The sequence below is a fragment of the Salvelinus alpinus genome, chromosome 31 (genome assembly GCF_045679555.1).
Source record: "Salvelinus alpinus chromosome 31, SLU_Salpinus.1, whole genome shotgun sequence".
Taxonomy (NCBI): Eukaryota; Metazoa; Chordata; class Actinopteri; order Salmoniformes; family Salmonidae; genus Salvelinus; species Salvelinus alpinus.
In genome coordinates this window covers 33,232,095-33,259,043 of record NC_092116.1, presented here as the reverse complement: position 1 = coordinate 33,259,043, position 26,949 = coordinate 33,232,095, and the positions used below count along the sequence as shown (strand labels likewise).

The following is a 26,949-nucleotide window of genomic DNA, read 5'->3' as shown; positions in this document are numbered from 1 at the left end:
TTGGTGACAAGCCGAATTTCTTCAGCCTCCTGAGGTTGAAGAGGCGCTGCTGCGCCTTCTTCACGACGCTGTCTGTGTGGGTGGACCAATTCAGTTTGTCCGTGATGTGTACACCGAGGAACTTAAAACTTTCCACCTTCTCCACTACTGACCCGTCGATGTGGATAGGGGGGTGCTCCCTCTGCTGTTTCCTGAAGTCCACAATCATCTCCTTTGTTTTGTTGACGTTGAGTGTGAGGTTATTTTCCTGACACCACACTCCGAGGGCCCTCACCTCCTCCCTGTAGGCCGTCTCGTCGTTGTTGGTAATCAAGCCTACCACTGTAGTGTCATCCGCAAACTTGATGATTGAGTTGGAGGCGTGCATGGCCACGCAGTCGTGGGTGAACAGGGAGTACAGGAGAGGGCTCAGAACGCACCCTTGTGGGGCCCCAGTGTTGAGGATCAGCGGGGTGGAGATGTTGTTACCTACCCTCACCACCTGGGGGCGGCCCGTCAGGAAGTCCAGGACCCAGTTGCACAGGGCGGGGTCGACACCCAGGGTCTCGAGCTTGATGACGAGTTTGGAGGGTACTATGGTGTTAAATGCTGAGCTGTAATCGATGAACAGCATTCTCACATGGGTATTCCTCTTGTCCAGATGGGTTAGGGCAGTGTGCAGTGTGGTTGCGATTGCGTCGTCTGTGGACCTATTGGGTCGGTAAGCAAATTGGAGTGGGTCTAGGGTGTCCGGTAGGGTGGAGGTGATATGGTCCTTGACTAGTCTCTCAAAGCACTTCATGATGACGGAAGTGAGTGCTACGGGGCGGTAGTCGTTTAGCTCAGTTACCTTAGCTTTCTTGGGAACAGGAACAATGGTGGCCCTCTTGAAGCATGTGGGAACAGCAGACTGGGATAAGGATTGATTGAATATGTCCGTAAACACACCAGCCAGCTGGTCTGCGCATACTCTGAGGACGCGGCTGGGAATGCCGTCTGGGCCTGCAGCCTTGCGAGGGTTAACACGTTTAAATGTTTCTCTGGAATGCTACCCGTGCTCGGATTTCATCAACCTTCATCAACCTTCACTATGTAGTGCACTACTTTAGACCAGGGCCTGTTTGAACCCTATTCCCTGTGTAGTGCACTACTTTAGACCAGGACCTCTACCATTCCTTCACTCTGAGAACCCCATTCCTCTACCACTCCTTCACTCTGAGAACCCAATTCCTGTACCACTCCTTCACTCTGAGAACCCCATTCCTCTACCACTCCTTCACTCTGAGAACCCCATTCCTCTACCACTCCTTCACTCTGAGAACCCCATTCCTCTACTACTCCTTCACTCTGAGAACCCCATTCCTCTACCACTCCTTCACTCTGAGAACCCCATTTCTCTACCACTCCTTCACTCTGAGAACCCCATTCCTCTACCACTCCTTCACTCTGAGAACCCCATTCCTCTACTACTCCTTCACTCTGAGAACCCCATTCCTCTACCACTCGTTCACTCTGAGAACCCCATTCCTCTACCACTCCTTCACTCTGAGAACCCCATTCCTCTAACACTCCTTCACTCTGAGAACCCCATTCCTCTACCACTCCTTCACTCTGAGAACCCCATTCCTCTACCACTCCTTCACTCTGAGAACCCCATTTCTCTACCACTCCTTCACTCTGAGAACCCCATTCCTCTACCACTCCTTCACTCTGAGAACCCAATTCCTGTACCACTCCTTCACTCTGAGAACCCCATTCCTCTACCACTCCTTCACTCTGAGAACCCAATTCCTGTACCACTCCTTCACTTTGAGAACCCCATTCATCTGAGAACCCCATTCCTCTACTACTCCTTCACTCTGAGAACCCCATTCCTCTCTCACTCCTACACTCTGAGAACCCCATTCCTCTACCACTCCTTCACTCTGAGAACCCCATTCCTCTACCACTCCTTCACTCTGAGAACCCCATTCCTCTACTACTCCTTCACTCTGAGATCCCCATTCCTCTACCACTCCTTCACTCTGAGAACCCCATTCCTCTACCACTCCTTCACTCTGAGAACCCCATTCCTCTACCACTCCTTCACTCTGAGAACCCCATTCCTCTACTACTCCTTCACTCTGAGAACCCCATTCCTCTACCACTCCTTCACTCTGAGAACCCCATTCCTCTACCACTCCTTCACTCTGAGAACCCCATTCCTCTACCACTCCTTCACTCTGAGAACCCCATTCCTGTACCACTCCTTCACTCTGAGAAACCCATTCCTCTACCACTCCTTCACTCTGAGAACCCCATTCCTCTACCACTCCTTCACTCTGAGAACCCCATTCCTCTACTACTCCTTCACTCTGAGAACCCCATTCCTCTACCACTCCTTCACTCTGAGAACCCCATTTCTCTACCACTCCTTCACTCTGAGAACCCTATTCCTCTACCACTCCTTCACTCTGAGAACCCCATTTCTCCACCACTCCTTCACTCTGAGAACCCAATTCCTCTACCACTCCTTCACTCTGAGAACCCCATTCCTCTACCACTCCTTCACTCTGAGAACCCCATTCCTCTACCACTCCTTCACTCTTAGAACCCAATTCCTGTACCACTCCTTCACTCTGAGAACCCCATTCCTCTACTACTCCTTCACTTTGAGAACCCCGTTCCTCTGAGAACCCCATTCCTCTACTACTCCTTCACTCTGAGAACCCCATTCCTCTACCACTTCTTCACTCTGAGAAGCCCATTCCTCTACCACTCCTTCACTCTGAGAACCCCATTCCTCTACCACTCCTTCACTCTGAGAACCCAATTCCTCTACCACTCCTTCACTCTGAGAACCCCATTCCTCTACCAATCCTTCACTCTGAGAACCCCATTTCTCCACCACTCCTTCACTCCGAGAACCCCATTCTTCTACTACTCCTTCACTCTGAGAACCCCATTCCTCTACCACTCCTTCACTCTGAGAACCCCATTCCCCTACCACTCCTTCACTCTGAGAACCCCATTCCTCTACCACTCCTTCACTCTGAGAACCCCATTCCTCTCTCACTCCTACACTCTGAGAACCCCATTCCTCTACCACTCCTTCACTCTGAGAACCCCATTCCTCTACCACTCCTTCACTCTGAGAACCCCATTCCTCTACCACTCCTTCACTCTGAGAACCCCATTCCTCTACCACTCCTTCACTCTGAGAAACCCATTCCTCTACCACTCCTTCACTCTGAGAACCCCATTCCTCTCTCACTCCTTCACTCTGAGAACCCCATTCCTCTACTACTCCTTCACTCTGCGAACCCCATTCCTCTACCACTCCTTCACTCTGAGAACCCCATTCCTCTACCACTCCTTCACTCTGAGAACCCCATTCCTCTACCACTCCTTCACTCTGAGAAACCCATTTCTCTACCACTCCTTCACTCTGAGAACCCCATTCCTCTACTACTCCTTCACTCTGAGAACCCCATTCCTCTACCACTCCTTCACTCTGAGAACCCCATTCCTCTCTCACTCCTTCACTCTGAGAACCCCATTCCTCTACCACTCCTTCACTCTGAGAACCCCATTCCTCTACCACTCCTTCACTCTGAGAACCCCATTCCTCTACCACTCCTTCACTCTGAGAACCCCATTCCTCTCTCACTCCTTCACTCTGAGAACCCCATTCCTCCACCACTCCTTTACTCTGAGAACCCCATTCCTCTACCACTCCTTCACTCTGAGAACCCCATTCCTCCACCACTCCTTCACTCTGAGAACCCCATTCCTCTACCACTCCTTCACTCTGAGAACCCCATTCCTCTACCACTCCTTCACTCTGCGAACCCCATTACTCTACCACTCCTTCACTTTGAGAACCCCATTCCTCTCTCACTCCTTCACTCTGAGAACCCCATTCCTCTCTCACTCCTTCACTCTGAGAACCCCATTCCTCTACCACTCCTTCACTCTGAGAACCCCATTCCTCTACCACTCCTTCACTCTGAGAACCCCATTCCTCTACCACTCCTTCACTCTGAGAACCCCATTCCTCTACCACTCCTTCACTCTGAGAAACCCATTCCTCTACCACTCCTTCACTCTGAGAACCCCATTCCTCTCTCACTCCTTCACTCTGAGAACCCCATTCCTCTACTACTCCTTCACTCTGCGAACCCCATTCCTCTACCACTCCTTCACTCTGAGAACCCCATTCCTCTACCACTCCTTCACTCTGAGAACCCCATTCCTCTACCACTCCTTCACTCTGAGAAACCCATTTCTCTACCACTCCTTCACTCTGAGAACCCCATTCCTCTACTACTCCTTCACTCTGAGAACCCCATTCCTCTACCACTCCTTCACTCTGAGAACCCCATTCCTCTCTCACTCCTTCACTCTGAGAACCCCATTCCTCTACCACTCCTTCACTCTGAGAACCCCATTCCTCTACCACTCCTTCACTCTGAGAACCCCATTCCTCTACCACTCCTTCACTCTGAGAACCCCATTCCTCTCTCACTCCTTCACTCTGAGAACCCCATTCCTCCACCACTCCTTTACTCTGAGAACCCCATTCCTCTACCACTCCTTCACTCTGAGAACCCCATTCCTCCACCACTCCTTCACTCTGAGAACCCCATTCCTCTACCACTCCTTCACTCTGAGAACCCCATTCCTCTACCACTCCTTCACTCTGCGAACCCCATTACTCTACCACTCCTTCACTTTGAGAACCCCATTCCTCTCTCACTCCTTCACTCTGAGAACCCCATTCCTCTCTCACTCCTTCACTCTGAGAACCCCATTTCTCTACCACTCCTTCACTCTGAGAACCCCATCCCTCTACCACTCCTTCACTCTGAGAACCCCATTCCTCTACGACTCCTTCACTCTGAGAACCCCATTCCTCTACCACTCCTTCACTCTGAGAACCCCATTCCTCTACCACTCCTTCACTCTGAGAACCCCATTCCTCTACCACTCCTTCACTCTGAGAACCCCATTCCTCTACCACTCCTTCACTCTGAGAACCCCATTCCTCTACCACTCCTTCACTCTGAGAACCCCATTTCTCTACCACTCCTTCACTCTGAGAACCCCTTTCTTCTACTACTCCTTCACTCTGAGAACCCCATTCCTCTACTACTCCTTCACTCTGAGAACCCCATTCCTCTACCATTCCTTCACTCTGAGAACCCCATTTCTCTACCACTCCTTCACTCTGAGAACCCCATTCCTCTCTCACTCCTTCACTCTGAGAACCCCATTCCTCTACCACTCCTTCACTCTGAGAACCCCATTCCTCTACCACTCCTTCACTCTGAGAACCCCATTCCTCTACCACTCCTTCACTCTGAGAACCCCATTCCTCTACCACTCCTTCACTCTGAGAAACCCATTTCTCTACCACTCCTTCACTCTGAGAACCCCATTCCTCTACTACTCCTTCACTCTGAGAACCCCATTCCTCTACCACTCCTTCACTCTGAGAACCCCATTCCTCTACTACTCCTTCACTCTGAGAACCCCATTCCTCTACCACTCCTTCACTCTGAGAACCCCATTCCTCTACCACTCCTTCACTCTGAGAACCCCATTCCTCTCTCACTCCTTCACTCTGAGAACCCCATTCCTCTACCACTCCTTCACTCTGAGAACCCCATTCCTCTCTCACTCCTTCACTCTGAGAACCCCATTCCTCTCTCACTCCTTCACTCTGAGAACCCCATTCCTCTCTCACTCCTTCACTCTGAGAACCCCATTCCTCTACCACTCCTTCACTCTGCGAACCCCATTACTCTACCACTCCTTCACTTTGAGAACCCCATTCCTCTCTCACTCCTTCACTCTGAGAACCCCATTCCTCTACCACTCCTTCACTCTGAGAACCCCATTCCTCTACCACTCCTTCACTCTGAGAACCCCATTCCTCTACCACTCCTTCACTCTGAGAACCCCATTCCTCTCTCACTCCTTCACTCTGAGAACCCCATTCCTCTACCACTCCTTCACTCTGAGAACCCCATTCCTCTCCCACTCCTTCACTCTGAGAACCCCATTCCTCTACCACTCCTTCACTCTGAGAACCCCATTCCTCTACCACTCCTTCACTCTGAGAACCCCATTCCTCTACGACTCCTTCACTCAAAGAACCCCATTCCTCTGAGAACCCCATTCCTCTACTACTCCTTCACTCTGAGAACCCCATTCCTCTACTACTCCTTCACTCTGAGAACCCCTTTCCTCTACCACTCCTTCACTCTGAGAACCCCATTCCTCTACCACTCCTTCACTCTGAGAACCCCATTCCTCTACGACTCCTTCACTCAAAGAACCCCATTCCTCTGAGAACCCCATTCCTCTACTACTCCTTCACTCTGAGAACCCCATTCCTCTACCACTCCTTCACTCTGAGAACCCCATTCCTCTACCACTCCTTCACTCTGAGAACCCCATTCCTCTCCCACTCCTTCACTCTGAGAACCCCATTCCTCTACCACTCCTTCACTCTGAGAACCCCATTCCTCTACCACTCCTTCACTCTGAGAACCCCATTCCTCTACGACTCCTTCACTCAAAGAACCCCATTCCTCTGAGAACCCCATTCCTCTACTACTCCTTCACTCTGAGAACCCCATTCCTCTACTACTCCTTCACTCTGAGAACCCCTTTCCTCTACCACTCCTTCACTCTGAGAACCCCTTTCCTCTACTACTCCTTCACTCTGAGAACCCCATTCCTCTACCACTCCTTCACTCTGAGAACCCCATTCCTCTACCATTCCTTCACTTCAGGAAGTTGTTTATCGATTTTGTTGTGCTGTTGTTACATTTGTATTGGTGATTCGTGTCCGATGTACACGTTGTTACGTCATCTGTGACGTACATCATGAGCAGAGTCATTGTAGCCTATCAGTTCCCTTCCCCTGTGAGAACAATGAGTACGGGCTGACTTGGCTTTGCTGTGCTGCAGCTGAAGCCTGCCAGCAGCCTACCTACCAACGATTCACCAACACAGTGGAGAAAATTACATGTCTCTTATGGAAGATACTACAGCCGTGGGAAGTAGGGGTGCTGGAGTTGCTGCAACACCCTCTGGTGGTGAGATGGTATAATCATTTGTGGTGTTTTATATATATATAAATTATACATATGTGTATTTTTAAAACCAGTTGCATGATTGATATAAATGATCAAATCAAATCAAAATGTTTTTGTCACATGCGCCCGAAAACAACATGTTTCACCTTACAGTGAAATGCTTACTTACGAGCCCCTAACCAACAATGCAGTTTCAAAAAATATGGATACGAATAAGAGATAAAAGTCACAAGTAATAAAAGAGGAGCAGTAAAAAATAAGAATATATACAGCGAGGTACCGGTACAGAGTCAATGTGCGGGGGCACCAGTTAGGTGAGGTAGTATGTACATTGTAGGTAGAGTTAATTAAAGTGACTCTGCATACATGTAAATGACAACAGAGAGTGGCAGTGGTGTGGAGAGGGGAGGGGGGCAATGTGAATAGTCTGGGTAGCCATTTGACTAGATGTTCAGGAGTCTTATGGCTTGGGGGTAGAAGCTGTTTAGAAGCCTCTTGGACCTTAACTTGGTGCTCCGGTACCGCTTGCCGTGCGGTAGCAGAGAGAACAGTCTATGACTGGGGTGGCTGGAGTCTGACAATTTGTAGGGCCTTCCTCTGACACCGCCTGGTATAGAGGTCCTGGATGGCAGGAAACCTGGGCCGTACGCACATCCCTCTGTTGCACCACACGGTCAGGTCTCTGACCTCCTCCCTATAGGCTGTCTCATTGTTGTCGGTGATCAAGCCTTCCACTGTTGTGTCATCGGCAAATTGAATGATGGTGTTGGAGTCGTGCCTGAACAGGGAGTAAAGGAGGGGGCTGAGCACGCACCCCTGAGGGGCCCCTGTGTTGAGGATCAGCATGGTGGATGTGTTGTTACCTACCCTTACCACTTGGGGGCGGCCCATCAGGAAGTCCAGGATCCAGTTGCAGAGGGAGGTGTTTAGTCCCAGGGTCCTTAGCTTATAGATGAGCTTTGAGGGCACTATGGTGTTGAACACTAAGCTGTAGTCAATGAACAGCATTCTCACATAGGTGTTCCTTTTGTCCAGGTGGGAAAGGGAAGTGTGGAGTGCAATAGAGATTGCATCATCTGTGGATCTGTTGGGGCAGTATGCAAATTGGAGTGTGTCTAGAGTTTCTGGGATCATGGTGTTGGTGTGAGCCATGACCAGACTTTCAAAGCACTTCATGGCTACAGATGTGAGTGCTACGGGTCGGGAGACATTTAAGCAGGTTACCTTAGTGTTCTTGGGCACAGGCACTATGGTGGTCTGCTTAAAACATGTTGGTATTACAGACTCAAACAGGGAGAGGTTGAAAATGTCAGTGAAGACACTTGCCAGTTGGTCATTGCATGCTCGCAGTACACATCCTGGTAATCCATCTGGCCCTGCAGCCTTGTGAATGTTGACCTGTTTAAAGGTCTTACTCACATCGGCTGCGGAGAGCGTGATCACACAGTCTTCTGGTACAGCTGGTGCACTCATGCATGTTTCAGTGTTATTTGCCTCGTAGCGAGCATAGAAGTAGTTTAGCTCGTCCGGTAGACTCGTTTCACTGGGCAGCTCTTGGCTGTGCTTCCCTTTGTAGTTTGTAATGGTTTGCAAGCCCTGCCACAACCGTTGAACATCTGACGAGTGTCAGAGCCGGTGTAGTACGACTCAATCTTAGTCCTGTATTGACGCTTTGCCTGTTTGATGGTTCGTTGGAGGGACTGGAGGAATATCTTATAAGCTTCCGGGTTCGAGTCCCGCTCCTTGAAAGCGGCATCTCTAGCCTTTAGCTCAGTGCGGATGTTGACTGTAATTCATGGTTTCTGGTTGGGGTATGTACGTACAGTCACTGTGGGGACGACGTCGTCAATGCACTTATTGATGAAGCCAATAACAGATGTGGTGTACGCCTCAATGCCATCGGAAGAATCCTGGAACATATTCCAGTCTGTGATGGCAAAACAGTCCTGTAGTTTAGCATCTGCTTCATCTGACCACTTTTTTATTGATCTAGTCACTGGTGCTTCCTGCTTTCATTGTTGCTTGTATACAGGAATCAGGAGGATAGAATTATGGTCAGATTTGCCAAATGGAGGGCGAGGGAGAGCTTTGTATGCATCTCTGTGTGTGGAGTAAAGGTGGTCCAGAGTTATTTTCCCTCTGGTTGCACATTTAACATGTTGATGTAAATTAGGTAAAACGGATTTAAGTTTCCCTGTAGGAGCGCCGCCTCTGGGTGAGCCTGTTCTTGTTTGCTTATGGCGGAATACAGCTCATTCAATGCTATCTTGGTTCCAGTCTCTGACTGTGGTGATATGTAAACAGCTGCAAAGGATATAGATAAAAATCTCTCTCAGTAGGTAATGTGGTCTACAGCTTATCATGAGAAACTCTACCTCAGTCGAGCAATGACTCGAGACTTCCTTAGATATCGTGCACCAGCTGTTGTTTGCTCTCCCCTAATCAAACCAAATGTTATGTGTCACATGCGCCGAATACAACAGGTGTAGACTTTACAGTGAAAGGGGAGGGGAGAGATTAGGGGAGAGAAAACATTGGATATTTATATATGGGCCACAGTCAGCATGATTCTGTCAACTGTGCTCTCATGATATGTATCTATTCAGTAGTGGGGTTTGTAGTTGGACAAGCGCTTTGCTGTACGAAAGACAGTTTGAGTTAAGACGGGTCTCTCCCTCTCTCTCCCTCTCTGTCCCTCTCTGTCCCTCTCTGTCTCCCTCTCTCTCCCTCTCTGTCTCCCTCTCTGTCCCTCTCTGTCTCCCTCTCTGTCTCCCTCTCTGTCCCTCTCTGTCTCCCTCTCTGTCTCCCTCTCTGTCCCTCTCTGTCTCCCTCTCTCTCTCCCTCTCTCTCCCTCTCTGTCTCCCTCTCTCTCCCTCTCTCTCCCTCTCTCTCCCTCTCTCTCCCTCTCTTCCCATAGGCGTCTTGTGAGTTTGATGAAGCTCATTTTCACAGTAAAAATGCACCTTTAAAATAAATGCATCAATCATCATATTTTCAGACGTATTTAAATAAGATAGCACAGACTTATTTAAATAAGATAGCACAGACTTATTTAAATAAGATAGCACAGACTTATTTAAATAAGATAGCACAGACTTATTTAAATAAGATAGCACAGACTTGTTTAAATAAGATAGCACAGACTTGTTTAAATAAGATAGCACAGACTTATTTAAATAAGATAGCACAGACTTGTTTAAATAAGATAGCACAGACTTGTTTAAATAAGATAGCACAGACTTATTTAAATAAGATAGCACAGACTTGTTTAAATAAGATAGCACAGACTTATTTAAATAAGATAGCACAGACTTGTTTAAATAAGATAGCACAGACTTATTTAAATAAGATAGCACAATATTCCTAAGGTGATGTAGATAAGTACTAGATTATTCAGTAGTAGATTACCATAATTTAGAATAATAACAACTCAAACACTGTTGGCAAAACAGATTGCAGTTTTCAATGCCTGGTTGAGCGTATAGTGGTATAGAGTAGGTCTAGGCTAAAGGCTTTATCAGATACGTTTCTTAGAGTAGGTCTAGGCTAAAGGCTATATCAGATACGTTTCTTAGAGTAGGACTAGGCTAAAGGTTATATCAGATACGTTTCTTAGAGGAGGTCTAGGCTAAAGGCTATATCAGATACGTTTCTTAGAGTAAGACTAGGCTATAGTCTATATCAGATACGTTTCTTCTTTCTTTTTGTGTTATTTTTTAAATTATTATTATTTTTTAATTCACCTTTATTTAACCAGGTAAGCTAGTTGAGAACAAGTTGTCATTTACAACTGCGACCTGGCCAAGATAAAGCATAGCAGTTCGACACATACAACAGAGTTACACATGGAATTAATAAAACATACAGTCAATAATACAGTAGATTAAAGAAAACAAAAAGTCTATGTACAGTGAGTGCAAATGAGGTAAGATATGGGACTGACTCACCTCCTGTAGGTCTATTCCACAGGACTGACTCACCTCCTTTAGGTCTATTCCACAGGACTGACTCACCTCCTGTAGCTCTATTCCATGGGACTGACTCACCTCCTGTAGGTCTATTCCATGGGACTAACTCACCTCCTGTAGGTCTATTCCATGGGACTGACTCCCCTCCTGTAGGTCTATTCCATGGGACTGACTCCCCTCCTGTAGGCCTATTCCATGGGACTGACTCCCCTCCTGTAGGTCTATTCCATGGGACTGACTCACCTCCTGTAGGTCTATTCCATGGGACTGACTCACCTCCTGTAGGCCTATTCCATGGGACTGACTCACCTCCTGTAGGTCTATTCCATGGGACTGACTCACCTCCTGTAGATCTATTCCATGGGACTGACTCACCTCCTGTAGGCCTATTCCATGGGACTGACTCACCTCCTGTAGGTCTATTCCATGGGACTGACTCACCTCCTGTAGGTCTATTCCATGGGACTGACTCACCTCCTGTAGATCTATTCCATGGGACTGACTCACCTCCTGTAGGTCTATTCCATGGGACTGACTCACCTCCTGTAGGTCTATTCCATGGGACTGACTCACCTCCTGTAGGTCTATTCCATGGGACTGACTCCCCTCCTGTAGGTCTATTCCATGGGACTGACTCCCCTCCTTTAGGTCTATTCCATGGGACTGACTCACCTCCTGTAGGTCTATTCCATGGGACTGACTCCCCTCCTGTAGGTCTATTCCATGGGACTGACTCACCTCCTGTAGGTCTATTCCATGGGACTGACTCACCTCCTGTAGCTCTTTCCATGGGACTGACTCACCTCCTGTAGATCTATTCCATGGGACTGACTCACCTCCTGTAGGTCTATTCCATGGGACTGACTCACCTCCTGTAGGTCTATTCCATGGGACTGACTCACCTCCTGTAGGTCTATTCCATGGGACTGACTCACCTCCTGTAGGTCTATTCCATGGGACTGACTCACCTCCTGTAGGTCTATTCCCATGGGACTGACTCCCCTCCTGTAGGCCTATTCCATGGGACTGACTCACCTCCTGTAGGTCTATTCCATGGGACTGACTCACCTCCTGTAGATCTATTCCATGGGACTGACTCACCTCCTGTAGGTCTATTCCATGGGACTGACTCACCTCCTGTAGGCCTATTCCATGGGACTGACTCACCTCCTGTAGGTCTATTCCATGGGACTGACTCACCTCCTGTAGGTCTATTCCATGGGACTGACTCACCTCCTGTAGCTCTTTCCATGGGACTGACTCACCTCCTGTAGATCTATTCCATGGGACTGACTCACCTCCTGTAGGTCTATTCCATGGGACTGACTCACCTCCTGTAGGTCTATTCCATGGGACTGACTCACCTCCTGTAGGTCTATTCCATGGGACTGACTCACCTCCTGTAGGTCTATTCCATGGGACTGACTCCCCTCCTTTAGGTCTATTCCATGGGACTGACTCACCTCCTGTAGGTCTATTCCATGGGACTGACTCCCCTCCTGTAGGTCTATTCCATGGGACTGACTCACCTCCTGTAGGTCTATTCCATGGGACTGACTCACCTCCTGTAGGTCTATTCCATGGGACTGACTCACCTCCTGTAGGTCTATTCCATGGGACTGACTCACCTCCTGTAGGTCTATTCCATGGGACTGACTCACCTCCTGTAGGTCTATTCCATGGGACTGACTCACCTCCTGTAGGTCTATTCCATGGGACTGACTCACCTCCTGTAGGTCTATTCCATGGGACTGACTCACCTCCTGTAGGTCTATTCCATGGGAATTATACATTTTCATGGGCCGTAAACCTGCCATTGGGAATGTCATGTCTTTACTTTTCCTAGATAAGTGTCTTAAAGAAATGGGGAGACTTGGGTATTTGTTTTTGGATCGACGCTGTAGAGATCAGTCAGGATTTGAACTTCTAATTTATCCATTAAATGACCGGGTATGATGGTGCATTTATCAGCCGTACAGTTTCAAGCTGTTATTTTTGCGTTTTTTCCCAAAGTGAACCTTAAACACATTGACATTGTTTGACCACGATTTCATAAACAAAATCTTAGCAGGACAAATCATTTAAATGTTTTTAACCCTCTGCCCTTCCTTCTCCTGACGGTTGTCTGGCCAACTGATGATCAAATTCCCCAGATGAACCTTGACTTGTTAGTTTAATGCAGAATGAATGTACCCTCTCTGTTCTCCTAGATGCTGAACCCGGATGTAGTGACTATGTACACAGAGTTTTTCTTCCTCTCTCATGATCTATCAATGCCTCAAGATGCCACTGAGTAAATATTATCTTACTGAATGAGGAACTCTTCTGTCATGATATCTGGGAGGTGTGTCTGAAGTAAACAGAGCACCCGGCCTGCAAGCAATCAACTTCCTTTTCAGTTTGTTTATTACATTGACCAGATCAACATGTACTTGGTTGTTTAAATGAGTCCTGTCTGGCATAATTATCTGACATGCAAGCAGTCATTTGCCGACTTAGTGGCTTGTGGGTAGAGTGTCCACCCTGATAGGGGATTGGGGTTTGATCCCTGGTTGAGTCATACCAAAGACTGTAAAAAATGGGACCAGATGCGTCTCTGCTTGGCACTCAGCATTAAGGAGATGATTGGGTACAAGGCCTTCTAACAGACTAGCTTCCTGTCCAGTACTTGTACATCAAGCTGCTTCATGCTACAGAAACAAGAGGCTCTTGTCCTTTGGGTTGTTCTGGTTTCAGACAAGACTTACTTACTGAATTTGATGAATGAACTGAAATAAAATTGAAATAAAATAAGTTAAATGGTCCATTGAGGATTGTCTTTCGGAAGAAAGAAAAAACAGACACAAAATGCAAAGACACAATTCAGGTTTCAACCACAGGGTTGAAAATGTTGTGAAATGTTATCTGCACTTTCCATGTAATAGCAGCACCAAGGTTACGGTTGCTGAGTTCACATTCTTTCATATTCCACAAGGCTTAACACCTCTGACACAAAAACTCAAAGAAGTCCAAATATTTAGTATGATGTTTCATAAAGGCCTCACCTACATTACAGATATATGTACAACTGACTGGAACGGAGGAAGATGTGTCCAACTGAATGAAATGGAGGAAGATGTGTCCAACTGAATGAAACGGAGGAAGATGTGTCCAACTGAATGAAACGGAGGAAGATGTGTCCAACTGAATGAAACGGAGGAAGATGTGTCCAACTGAATGAAACGGGGGAAGATGTCTCCAACTGAATGAAATGGAGGAAGATGTATACAACTGAATGAAATGGAGGAAGATGTGTCCAACTGAATGAAATGGAGGAAGATGTGTCCAACTGAATGAAATGGAGGAAGATGTGTCCAACTGAATGAAATGGAGGAAGATGTGTCCAACTGAATGAAATGGAGGAAGATGTGTCCAACTGAATGAAATGGAGGAAGATGTGTCCAACTGAATGAAATGGAGGAAGATGTGTCCAACTGAATGAAACGGAGGAAGATGAGAACAACTGAATGAAACAGAGGAAGATGTGTCCAACTGAATGAAACGGAGGAAGATGTGTCCAACTGAATGAAACGGAGGAAGATGTATACAACTGAATGAAATGGAGGAAGATGTGTCCAACTGAATGAAACAGAGGAAGATGTATACAACTGAATGAAATGGAGGAAGATGTGTCCAACTGAATGAAATGGAGGAAGATGTGTACAACTGAATGAAACGGAGGAAGATGTGTCCAACTGAATGAAACGGAGGAAGATGTGTCCAACTGAATGAAATGGAGGAAGATGTGTCCAACTGAATGAAACGGAGGAAGATGTGTCCAACTGAATGAAATGGAGGAAGATGTGTCCAACTGAATGAAACGGAGGAAGATGTGTCCAACTGAATGAAATGGAGGAAGATGTGTCCAACTGAATGAAATGGAGGAAGATGTGTCCAACTGAATGAAACGGAGGAAGACGTGTCCAACTGAATGAAACGGAGGAAGATGTGTCCAACTGAATGAAATGAAGGAAGATGTGTCCAACTTGATGTATTCTGTGGTCTGACCACTGCTGAGTTTATTTCCAGTAACTGAAGTAGTTCACAGTAAGAGTTGACACAAGGCTGTGTATGTAGAGTTAGAAAATGTGGTTCCTAACAACACTGTGGTCAGAGCAGCACTGGACTGTTTAACACCTCAGACTCAGCAGCTGTAGATTCTTCAGTTGAGGCCTTTTCTCAGTAAGAGTAGAGGAGACTGGGGAACAAACTAACACTTTTAGACTTTAGTTTATTAGGAAAATATTATTTAAGTTAGATTAATCATATTTTTATGTAAATAACATACATACTGTATCTCACCTACAATTACAAAGTAAGTATGTTCCTAGGACGTACCAGTCATTTACAATTCAACCAAGTGGTGGGAATTAAATGTTACAATTGACCCAGTAGGTGAATGTTCCACAGGTCAATAATTTAACAAAAAGAGAAGCAGCAAGTATATTTACTTCAGGGACTCAAAACCCTTTTTCTTCTTCAATAAAACTAAAAGTCATCAATGGATTTAAACAAAACCTCTTGGTCATGTAGAGACACTAACCAACCATTATCACATTGAATAAGAGCTTTCTACCTGGTTTCTAATTGGACTTATTTATCTGTTACAACTGACCCTGTGTTACTTTGTTCCCCAGTCTACCCTACCTTCATGGAAAATATTTAAAATGACTGCTTCACTTAAGTAAAACATTTTTAACTTCTTCAATTACCAGCTGAAGCAGGTCACATAATTATACTTCATGTAAAATTTGTGGTGGCTTATTTCTGCTTTACCAATTGAGGAGAGTTTCAAACTTCACACACCAGTCAGAGTTATACTTAAACTACATGTTTAATAATAAGAGTTTTGCAATAGCCTTTTGACTTTCAATGATGCGCTATCTCTAATGAACCATTGAAAGTGACTACAGAAAATTGCAAAGATCTTTTATAGCCAAGATACACCCCTCTCAACCTACATGACGAACCACAGATCTTAGGAACAGTTCACAAAGAAATACTTTTACTTAACTTCTCTAGGGTAGGGTGCAGTAATTTCACGTCCGGATGAGAAGCGTGCCCATAGTAAACTGCCTGCTACTCAGGCCGAGATGCTAGGATATGCATATTATTAGTAGAATTTGATAGAAAACACTCTGAAGGTTCTAAAACTGTTTGAATGACGTCTGTGAGTATAACAGAACTCATTTGGCAGGCATAAACCTGAGACAAAATCCAACCAGGAAGTGGGAAATCTGAGGTTTGTAGTTTTTCAACTCTTTGCTTATCCAAGATACAGTGGAAATGGGGTCATATTGCACTTCCTAAGGCTTCCACTAGATGTCAACAGTCTTTAGAACCTTGTTTGAGCCTTCTACTGTGAAGTGGGGGTGAATGAGAGGTGATTGAGTCAGAGGTCTGCCAGAGAGCCACGAGCTGACCATGCGCGTTCACGTGATAGTTAGCTTGCTTTCCATTGCATTTCTGAAGACAAAGGAATTCTCCGGTTGGAACATTGTTGAAGATTTATGTTAAAAACATCCTAAAGATTGATTCTATACATCGTTTGACATGTTTCTACGGACTGTAACGGACATTTTTGACTTTTCATCTTTACCTAGTGATCGCGCGTCATCTATTTGGATTACTGGGCTAAACGAGCGAACAAAAAGGAGGTATTTGGACATAAATGATGGACTTCATCGAACAAAACAAACATTTATTGTGGAACATTTATCCTGGGAGTGCATTCCGATGAAGATCATCAAAGGTAAGTGAATATTTATAATGTTATTTCTGACTTCTGTTGACTACACAACATGGCGGATATCTGTTTGGGTTGTGTTGGTCTCTGAGCGCTGTACTCAGATTATTGCATGGTGTGCTTTTTCCATAAAGCTATTTTGAAATCTGACACAGCGGTTGCATTAAGGAGAAGTGGATCTAAAATTCCATGCATAACAGTTGTATCTTTTAGCAATGTTTATGATGAGTATTTCTGTACATTGATGTGAATCTCTGCAAAATCACCGGATGTTTTAGAACTACTGAACATAATGCAGCACTGTAAACTCAGATTTTTGGATATAAATATGAACTTTACTGAAGAAAACATACATGTATTGTGTAACGTGAAGTCCTATGAGTATCATCTGATGAAGATCATCAAAGGTTAGTGATTCATTTTATCTCTATTTCTGCTTTTTGTGACTCCTCTCTTTGGCTGGAAAAATGGCTGTGTTTTTCTGTGACTTGGCTCTGACCTAACATAATCGTTTGGTTTGCTTTCGTCGTAAAGCCTTTTTGAAATCGGACACTGTGGCTGGATTTACAACAGGTGTATCTTTAAAATGGTGTAAAATACATGTATGTTTGAGGAATTTTAATTATGGGATTTCTGTTGTTTTGAATTTGGCGCCCTGCAGTTTCACTGGCTGTTGACGAGGTGAGACGCTACCGTCTCACATACCCTAGAGAGGTTAAGAGAGAGGAGTATCCCATAGCCAGATAGCATTCGCTATAAACTATCGTTCAGTTTGGTCCCTAAGACGAGGTTCTAATCTCATTCTTGGTACTTCATAGCACAGAACCATTACCTCATCCAATGGCATAACTCAATTGTCAACTCTAGATACTCCCATCTCAAGTAAACCCCCTCTTGACCCCACTCCTGGACAAGCTCACTGAGGGGAGTGACTTGCGCACAGACATTGTGAAGACAAGTAATTGGTTCCCCCTTAATCACGCCATCCCTTCACATGGTTTAACAGATACATTCACATATGAAGACAATGTTCCGTCCTGTCCTCTTCCCTTTCTGATATTATGCATAGCACCAGAGACATGTAAAAGACAAGCCTGACCTCTCCCCTCTCTGGGCCCCAAGTGACTGAGCCCCAGCTGAGGGAAGAAGTGCAACTGCCAACACCAGAGTCTATTAGAAATACATTCTAATAACAAGTACATCACATAAGAATATTATGCAGATATGACATCTTAATTACTTATGTTACCCAACTAATTCTGATTCATCCTCCACAAATTACCTTTGTAATTGTGATTTAAAAGGTGTGGACATTTATTTGTTAATTGTTTACATCAAATTCTCCTTGAATGTTGGCTTGTATGACCTATGCAGTGGTTCCCAAACTTATTGTCCCGTACCCCTTCAAACATTCAACCTCCATCTGTGTACCCCCTCTAGCACCAGGGTCAGCTGTGTACCCCCTCTAGCACCAGGGTCAGCTGTGTACCCCCTCTAGCACCAGGGTCAGCTGTGTACCCCCTCTAGCACCAGGGTCAGCTGTGTACCCCCTCTAGCACCAGGGTCAGCTGTGTACCCCCTCTAGCACCAGGGTCAGCTGTGTACCCCCTCTAGCACCAGGGTCAGCTGTGTACCCCCTCTAGCACCAGGGTCAGCTGTGTACCCCCTCTAGCACCAGGGTCAGCTGTGTACCCCCTCTAGCACCAGGGTCAGCTGTGTACCCCCTCTAGCACCAGGGTCAGCGCACTCTCAACGGTTGTTTTTTGCCATCGTTGTCAGCCTGCCACACACACACTATACGATACATTTATTAAACATAAGAATGAGTGTGAGTTTTTGTCACAACCCGGCTCTTATGGCGGTTTAGGAGCAGTGGCTTCTTCCTTGCTGAGCGGCCTTTCAGGTTATGTCGATATAGGACTCGTTTAACTGTGGATATAGATACTTTTGTACCTGTCTCCTCCAGCATCTTCACAAGGTCCTTTGCTGTTCTGGGATTGATTTGCACTTTTCGCACCAAAGTACGTTCATCTCTAGGAGACAGAACGCGTCTCCTCCATGAGCGGTATGATGGCTGCAGCGTGTTCCCATGGTGTTTATACTTGCGTACTATTGTTTGTACAGATGAACGTGGTACCTTCAGGCGTTTGGAAATTGCTCCCAAGGATGAACCAGACTTGTGGAGGTCTACATTATTTTCTGAGGTCTTGGCTGATTTCTTTTGATTTTCCCATGATATCAAGCAAAGAGGCACTGAGTTTGAAGGTAGGCCTTGAAATACATCCACAGGTACACCTCGAATTGACTCAATGATGTCAATTAGCCTATCAGAAGCTTCTAAAGCATGACATAATTTTCTGGAATTCTCCAAGCTGTTTAAAGGCACAGTCAACCTAGTGTATGTAAACTTCTTACCCACTGGAATTGTGATACAGTGAGTTATAAGTGAAATAATCTGTCTGTAAACAATTGTTGGATAAATGACTTGTGTCATGCACAAAGTAGATGTCTTAACAGACTTGCCAAAACTATAGTTTGTTAACAAGACATTTGTGGAGTGGTTGAAAAACAAGTTTTAATGACAACAACCCAAGTGTATGTAAACTTCCGACTTCAACTGTATACCAGGAGCTGTGCCAGACCAGCCACGTCTGTTGACTCATCCAGCTGTCACGCATATCATTCACTGGCTTGTATGCGAAGCAGCAATTGTTTGAAAACATCTCCTGACATGTCACTGATGCATCGTGTTGTTTGATGAAGGCGTTGTCTGTGTATTATTTTTTGCCTTTTCCCCAGCATTGTCCCAGTCATATCCACAGCAACAGGAAGAATGAAGTCCTCCACAATAGTGGGGCTTGCCTGTCCTAGCCACTCGGTAGCTCGCCATATAAGACGCTTCTAGCCCCTTCTTATGAATGATATCTGTTGCTTTCATAAATGTCTTACTACTTGAAAGTTGTTCGTAATTCTCGCTCAAAATACTCCTGTGGATTATTTTAAAAGTGGCATGTTTTGTTTCTAAATGATTCGTCAGGTTGTGAGATAGTACTTTTGCACATATAATACACTGTGGCTGAGGAAAGGCTGCTAGATCGAATCCCTGAGCTGACAAGGTAAAAATCTGTCGTTCTGCCCCTGAACAAGGCAGTTAACCCTCTGTTCCCCGGTAGGACGTCATTGTAAATAAGAATTTGTTCTGAACTGACGTGCCTAGTTAAATAAATAAAATAATAATAATTGGACATTGTGTTGTTATTTCGCTGAACACTAGATGGTTTCATTTTATTTTTGGCAGTGAAACCAGGCTACTCAGGCGAGGAAAAAAACTCACCCAAATGTATCCCTGTTCCTGCTGTAGGCTATCCAATTCCTGCTGTAGGCTATCCAATTCCTGCTGTAGTCTATTCAATTCCTGCTGTAGGCTATCCAATTCCTGCTGTAGGCTATCCAATTCCTGCTGTAGGCTATTCAATTCCTGCTGTAGGCTATTCAATTCCTGCTGTAGGCTATCCAATTCCTGCTGTAGGCTATCCAATTCCTGCTGTAGGCTATCTAATTCCTACTGTAGTCTATCCAATTCCTGCTGTAGGCTATCCAATTCCTGCTGTAGGCTATTCAATTCCTGCTGTAGGCTATCCAATTCCTGCTGTAGGCTATCCAAATCCTGCTGTAGGCTATCCAATTCCTACTTGCATTCTATTCCAGTCCTGCAGCAGGCTATCCAATTCCTGCTGTAGGCTATTCAATTCCTGCTGTAGGCTATTCAATTCCTGCTGTAGGCTATACAATTCCTGCTGTAGGCTATCCAATTCCTGCTGTAGGCTATTCAATTCCTGCTGTAGTCTATCCAATTCCTGATGAAAGGCTTTTCAATTCCTGCTGTAGGCTATCCAATTCCTGCTGTAGGCTATTCAATTCCTGCTGTAGGCTATTCAATTCCTGCTGCAGGCGATCCAATTTCTGCTAATATACTGGTCCAACAGTATATTTCAGGTGATTATAGGTAAACCAATCCCTCCTAATATTCTGGTCCAACAGTATATTTCAGGTGATTATAGGTAAACCAATCCCTCCTAATATACTGGTCCAACAGTATATTTCAGGTGATTATAGGTAAACCAATCCCTCCTAATACACTGGTCCAACAGTATATTTCAGGTGATTATAGGTAAACCAATCCCTCCTAATATACTGGTCCAACAGTATATTTCAGGTGATTATATGTAAACCAATCCCTCCTAATATACTGGTCCAACAGTATATTTCAGGTGATTATAGGTAAACCAATCCCTCCTAATATACTGGTCCAACAGTATATTTCAGGTGATTATAGGTAAACCAATCCCTCCTAATATACTGGTCCAACAGTATATTTCAGGTGATTATAGGTAAACCAATCCCTCCTAATATACTGGTCCAACAGTATATTTCAGGTGATTATAGGTAAACCAATCCCTACTATTGGAGACACCACTGTGCTCCCATTGATCAATGTTAACCGGTTAGATTCATTGTTATAGGGAAGAAATAGTTCTGCCAAATTGAACACCAACATTTTGTGGCTGAGGAGGACAAGAGGTCTTTCACCATTAAGGCTCGGCTGGACAACAGACAGTCCTTCACAGAGATGTTTTAATAAGGTCTCTTACCTTCTTTAAGTTGTGGCCAGAGGGATGTCTGAGTCCATCTGGGTCACGGCACCAAATGTTGTAGAAGATTAGATCCAAAGATGAAGGCAGAGACTTTTTAATTGAATAGAAAGATCTTTAATCTTCAACTGCAGAGGAGATGATTGTGATTTCACAGGGAAGAACCCCCTGAGTAAATGGTTCCATGGCCCTTATATAGTGGGAGGTGATAATACCATCAGATTGTTACAGTTATTTATACCAGCAACAGTTCCAGAACACAATGGCCTTGTGTTTAAGGTACAGACACACCAGGACTCTATGAAAGGCATGACATCACAGTCCAACACAGAACATGTCCCTTGAGAAGTTACAACAGTTCAACACTAATTCTGCCACCACACTAGCTTTCACTCACATGTGAGGGGCTGATGCTCATTGGCTAAGACTCAATTTGCTAGGGGGGGTGAAATGTAGGGAAATAGTAATTCTGCTCATAGATTCTATATGTTTGAACGACACATTGATACATCAAGCACAAAGTGGGAGGTTTAAAATATACTTTCTTAGTCGCCAAAATAACAGAGCTTGTCTTTAATGTTTATAACCCTTAAACTTGTTTAATTATAACCCTTATTATATCCATTATAACTGTTATTATAACCCTTATAACCCTTGTAACTTAGGGAATGTGTACTCAATAGTTGTGGGAATTACCACTGGACAAAACTCATTACTTTTCATCACAGTCACAATCACATCTATCCTCGACATCACGTTCCTTTAACTCCCCTGATGTTCTCTCCATCTTATTGCCATCTATCCTCATCATCACATTCCTTTAACTCCCCTGATGTTCTCTCCATCTTATTACTCCCCTCTCCGCTCTCTTCCCTGCCCCTCTTTTTCCCCGGCTCAACCTCTTCTACACTCTCAACCTGTTGCACATTAACGTTTCTTGGACATTTATCGTGAAACACCTTGACATTACCATCAACCTTGTAGCTTTCCTTCAACTTGACTTCGAGTGCTCTCAAGGTTTCCAGGTTCAATATGTTCCCATTGTCCTTTTTGTTCTCCCCCCAGTATGCTCCGGCCACCCACTGTCCCAGGTTGTTTTTACAGCAGAAGGCTGTCCACAGGATATCTGGGATGTTCACTCGTTCCTTCAGTTGGTTGTTGTTGATGTTGGGAACTGCTCCAGTCACCACATAGGCTTCTATCTGGTTGTTATTCTTACAGTTATTCAAAAGAGCTTTTCTGACTCTGCACTCCATCTGCATCCATCTGCCCCCGTTGAAAGAACCTTTCTGGGGAACGACGTTTGTCAGGGTGAAAGTGGACCTCATGGTTTCATCATCAGGTGCGTACGAACATGGGAAAAGGTGACCTCTGTGCAAATTCAACTTGTTTTTGTCGTAGTCTGCGTTCGCAGCCTGGTGTGTGACAGCTTTATTATCCACCTCCATGTCACTTTGGCCATTTTTATCTTCAAGCTGCAGAAACATCAGTCAGACATTAAAACTCTTTAACTAGTTTAGACATTACAACTCTAACTAGTTTAGACATTACAACTCTTTAACTAGTTTAGACATTACAACTCTAACTAGTTTAGACATTAAAACTCTTTAACTAGTTTAGACATTACAACTCTTTAACTAGTTTAGACATTACAACTCTTTAACTAGTTTAGACATTACAACTCTTTAACTAGTTTAGACATTACAACTCTTTAACTAGTTTAGACATTACAACTCTTTAACTAGTTTAGACATTACAACTCTTTAACTAGTTTAGACATTACAACTCTTTAACTAGTTTAGACATTACAACTCTTTAACTAGTTTAGACATTAAAACTCTTTAACTAGTTTAGACGTTACAACTCTTTAACTAGTTTAGACGTTACAACTCTTTAACTAGTTTAGACGTTACAACTCTTTAACTAGTTTAGACGTTACAACTCTTTAACTAGTTTAGACTTTTCAACTATTTAGCAAGTTTAGACGTTACAACTCTTTAACTAGTTTAGACATTACAACTCTTTAACTAGTTTAGACATTACAACTCTTTAACTAGTTTAGACATTACAACTCTTTAACTCGTTTAGACATTACAACTCTTTAACTAGTTTAGACATTACAACTCTTTAACTAGTTTAGACATTACAACTCTTTAACTAGTTTAGACATTACAACTCTTTAACTAGTTTAGACATTACAACTATTTAACTAGTTTAGACATTACAACTCTTTAACTAGTTTAGACATTACAACTCTTTAACTAGTTTAGACATTACAACTCTTTAACTAGTTTAGACATTACAACTCTTTAACTAGTTTAGACATTACAACTCTTTAACTAGTTCAGACATTACAACTCTTTAACTAGTTTAGACATTACAACTCTTTAACTAGTTTAGACATTACAACTCTTTAACTAGTTTAGACATTACAACTCTTTAACTAGTTTAGACATTACAACTCTTTAACTAGTTTAGACATTACAACTCTTTAACTAGTTTAGACATTACAACTCTTTAACTAGTTTAGACATTACAACTCTTTAACTAGTTTAGACATTACAACTCTTTAACTAGTTTAGACATTACAACTCTAACTAGTTTAGACATTACAACTCTTTAACTAGTTTAGACATTACAACTCTTTAACTAGTTTAGACATTACAACTCTTTAACTAGTTTAGACATTACAACTCTTTAACTAGTTTAGACATTACAACTCTTTAACTAGTTTAGACATTACAACTCTTTAACTAGTTTAGACATTACAACTCTTTAACTAGTTTAGACATTACAACTCTTTAACTAGTTTAGACGTTACAACTCTTTAACTAGTTTAGACGTTACAACTCTTTAACTAGTTTAGACGTTACAACTCTTTAACTAGTTTAGACGTTACAACTCTTTAACTAGTTTAGACATTACAACTCTTTAACTAGTTTAGACATTACAACTCTTTAACTAGTTCAGACATTACAACTCTTTAACTAGTTTTGATATTACAACTCTTTAACTAGTTTTGACATTACAACTCTTTAACTAGTTTAGACATTACAACTCTTTAACTAGTTTAGACATTACAACTCTTTAACTAGTTTAGACATTAAAACTCTTTAACAAGTTTAGACATTACAACTCTTTAACTAGTTTAGACATTACAACTCTTTAACTAGTTTAGACATTACAACTCTTTAACTAGTTTAGACATTACAACTCTTTAACTAGTTTAGACATTACAACTCTTTAACTAGTTTAGACATTACAACTCTTTATCTAGTTTAGACATTACAACTCTTTAACTAGTTTAGACATTACAACTCTTTAACTCGTTTAGACATTACAACTCTTTAACTAGTTTAGACATTACAACTCTTTAACTAGTTTAGACATTACAACTCTTTAACTAGTTTAGACATTACAACTCTTTAACTAGTTTAGACATTGCAACTCTTTAACTAGTTTAGACATTACAACTCTTTAACTAGTTTAGACATTACAACTCTTTAACTAGTTTAGACATTACAACTCTTTAACTAGTTTAGACATTACAACTCTTTAACTAGTTTAGACGTTACAACTCTTTAACTAGTTTAGACATTACAACTCTTTAACTAGTTTAGACATTAAAACTCTTTAACTAGGTTAGACATTAAAACTCTTTAACTAGTTTAGACATTACAACTCTTTAACTAGTTTAGACATTAAAACTCTTTAACTAGTTTAGACATTACAACTCTTTAACAAGTTTAGACATTAACTCGTAAAAAAGTCACAATTTAACAACGATTTAAGCTGAAAGTGGTTGTAATAAAGATACTGTATGTCTATAGCTGTAAATAAATACACATGTTGAATGAATAGAAATTAGAACTATCTGGGGCTCTATCATCCAGGACTGACTTGGTAACATAACTGTCTGTGATATATAGCAGTAAACAAATACACATGTTATGTTATATGACAAACATTAGTCCTACCTGGGGCTCTATCATCCAGTGTTGATTTGGTCTGGGGCCCGTAGGAGGACCAGTGAAGGTGTAGGCTGAGAACACAGGGATCCTGTTGGTCGTGTCGTAGAGAGTTGCAAACCTGTAGATGTTGTTGAACTTCTGGCAGATCGGCTTGTAGCGGTTCTGGTTCTGGCCCTGGTTCTGGACTGTCCCATTAACCAAAATACCTGGGAGATTAGGAGTTGTTCCTTCCATGAAGAACTTCTTGCACTCACTGAAGTTACCCACCACATGAGAGAGAGCAGGAGGAAGGAGAGAGAGAAGGAGGAGAGTAGAGAGATGATTCAATACCCCCATCATCACCTGAAGACTGTACACCACAGAGACAAAGATGAAGTTACAGAGACCAGTTGGTAGACTGGAGACTGTTGAGCTGAGTCAGGACAGACTGATTTAAATAGTTATTACAAAGACCAGTTGGTAGACTGGAGACTGTTGAGCTGAGTCAGGACAGACTGATTTAAATAGTTATTACAGAGACCAGTTGGTAGACTGGAGACTGTTGATCTGAGTCAGGACAGACTGATTTAAATAGGTTTTCAGAGACTCCTCCTTCAGATGTCAATGCTTAAAATCCTCTCTGATTCCATGGAATTGATGTAACTATAGGCCTATTTCATATAAACTGAAGTAACTATAGGCCTATTCCAGATAAACTGAAGTAACTATAGGGTATTCCATATAAACTGATGTAACTATAGGTCTATTCCATATAAACTGATGTAACTATAGGTCTATTCCATATAAACTGATGTAACTATAGGTCTATTCCATATAAACTGATGTAACTATAGGTCTATTCCAGATAAACTGGTGTAACTATAGGTCTATTCCAGATAAACTGATGTAACTATAGGTCTATTCCATATAAACTGATGAGACAGGGAGGAACAGAGAGAGAGTAGAACAGGATGAGACAGGGAGGAACAGAGAGAGAGTAGAACAGGATGAGACAGGGAGGAACAGAGAGAGAGTAGAACAGGATGAGACAGGGAGGAACAGAGAGAGAGAGTAGAACAGGATGAGACAGGGAGGAACAGAGAGAGATAGTAGAACAGGATGAGACAGGGAGGAACAGAGAGAGAGTAGAACAGGATGAGACAGGGAGGAACAGAGAGAGTAGAACAGGATGAGACAGGGAGGAACAGAGAGAGATAGTAGAACAGGATGAGACAGGGAGGAACAGAGAGAGATAGTAGAACAGGATGTGACAGGGAGGAACAGAGAGAGAGTAGAACAGGATGAGACAGGGAGGAACAGAGAGAGAGTAGAACAGGATGAGACAGGGAGGAACAGAGAGAGAGTAGAACAGGATGAGACAGGGAGGAACAGAGAGAGAGTAGAACAGGATGAGACAGGGAGGAACAGAGAGAGAGTAGAACAGGATGAGACAGGGAGGAACAGAGAGAGAGAGTAGAACAGGATGATACAGGGAGGAACAGAGAGAGTAGAACAGGATGAGACAGG

The 26,949-nt window shown here is 43.6% G+C and overlaps 1 protein-coding gene across 1 annotated transcript; it reads right to left on the bottom strand.

Annotated features, from left to right (window-relative positions):
• Positions 1–22,129: 22,129 nt before the first annotated feature.
• LOC139561308 (endonuclease domain-containing 1 protein-like) lies at positions 22,130–25,917 on the bottom strand. Its single transcript, XM_071378318.1, has 2 exons — positions 25,450–25,917; positions 22,130–22,947 (listed from the first exon to the last, which is right to left on the bottom strand). Exons 1-2 carry the CDS (start codon positions 25,780–25,782, stop codon positions 22,261–22,263), a joined length of 1,020 nt encoding a protein of 339 aa, XP_071234419.1. The 5' UTR covers positions 25,783–25,917; the 3' UTR covers positions 22,130–22,260.
• Between the last annotated feature and the right edge of the window lie 1,032 nt (positions 25,918–26,949).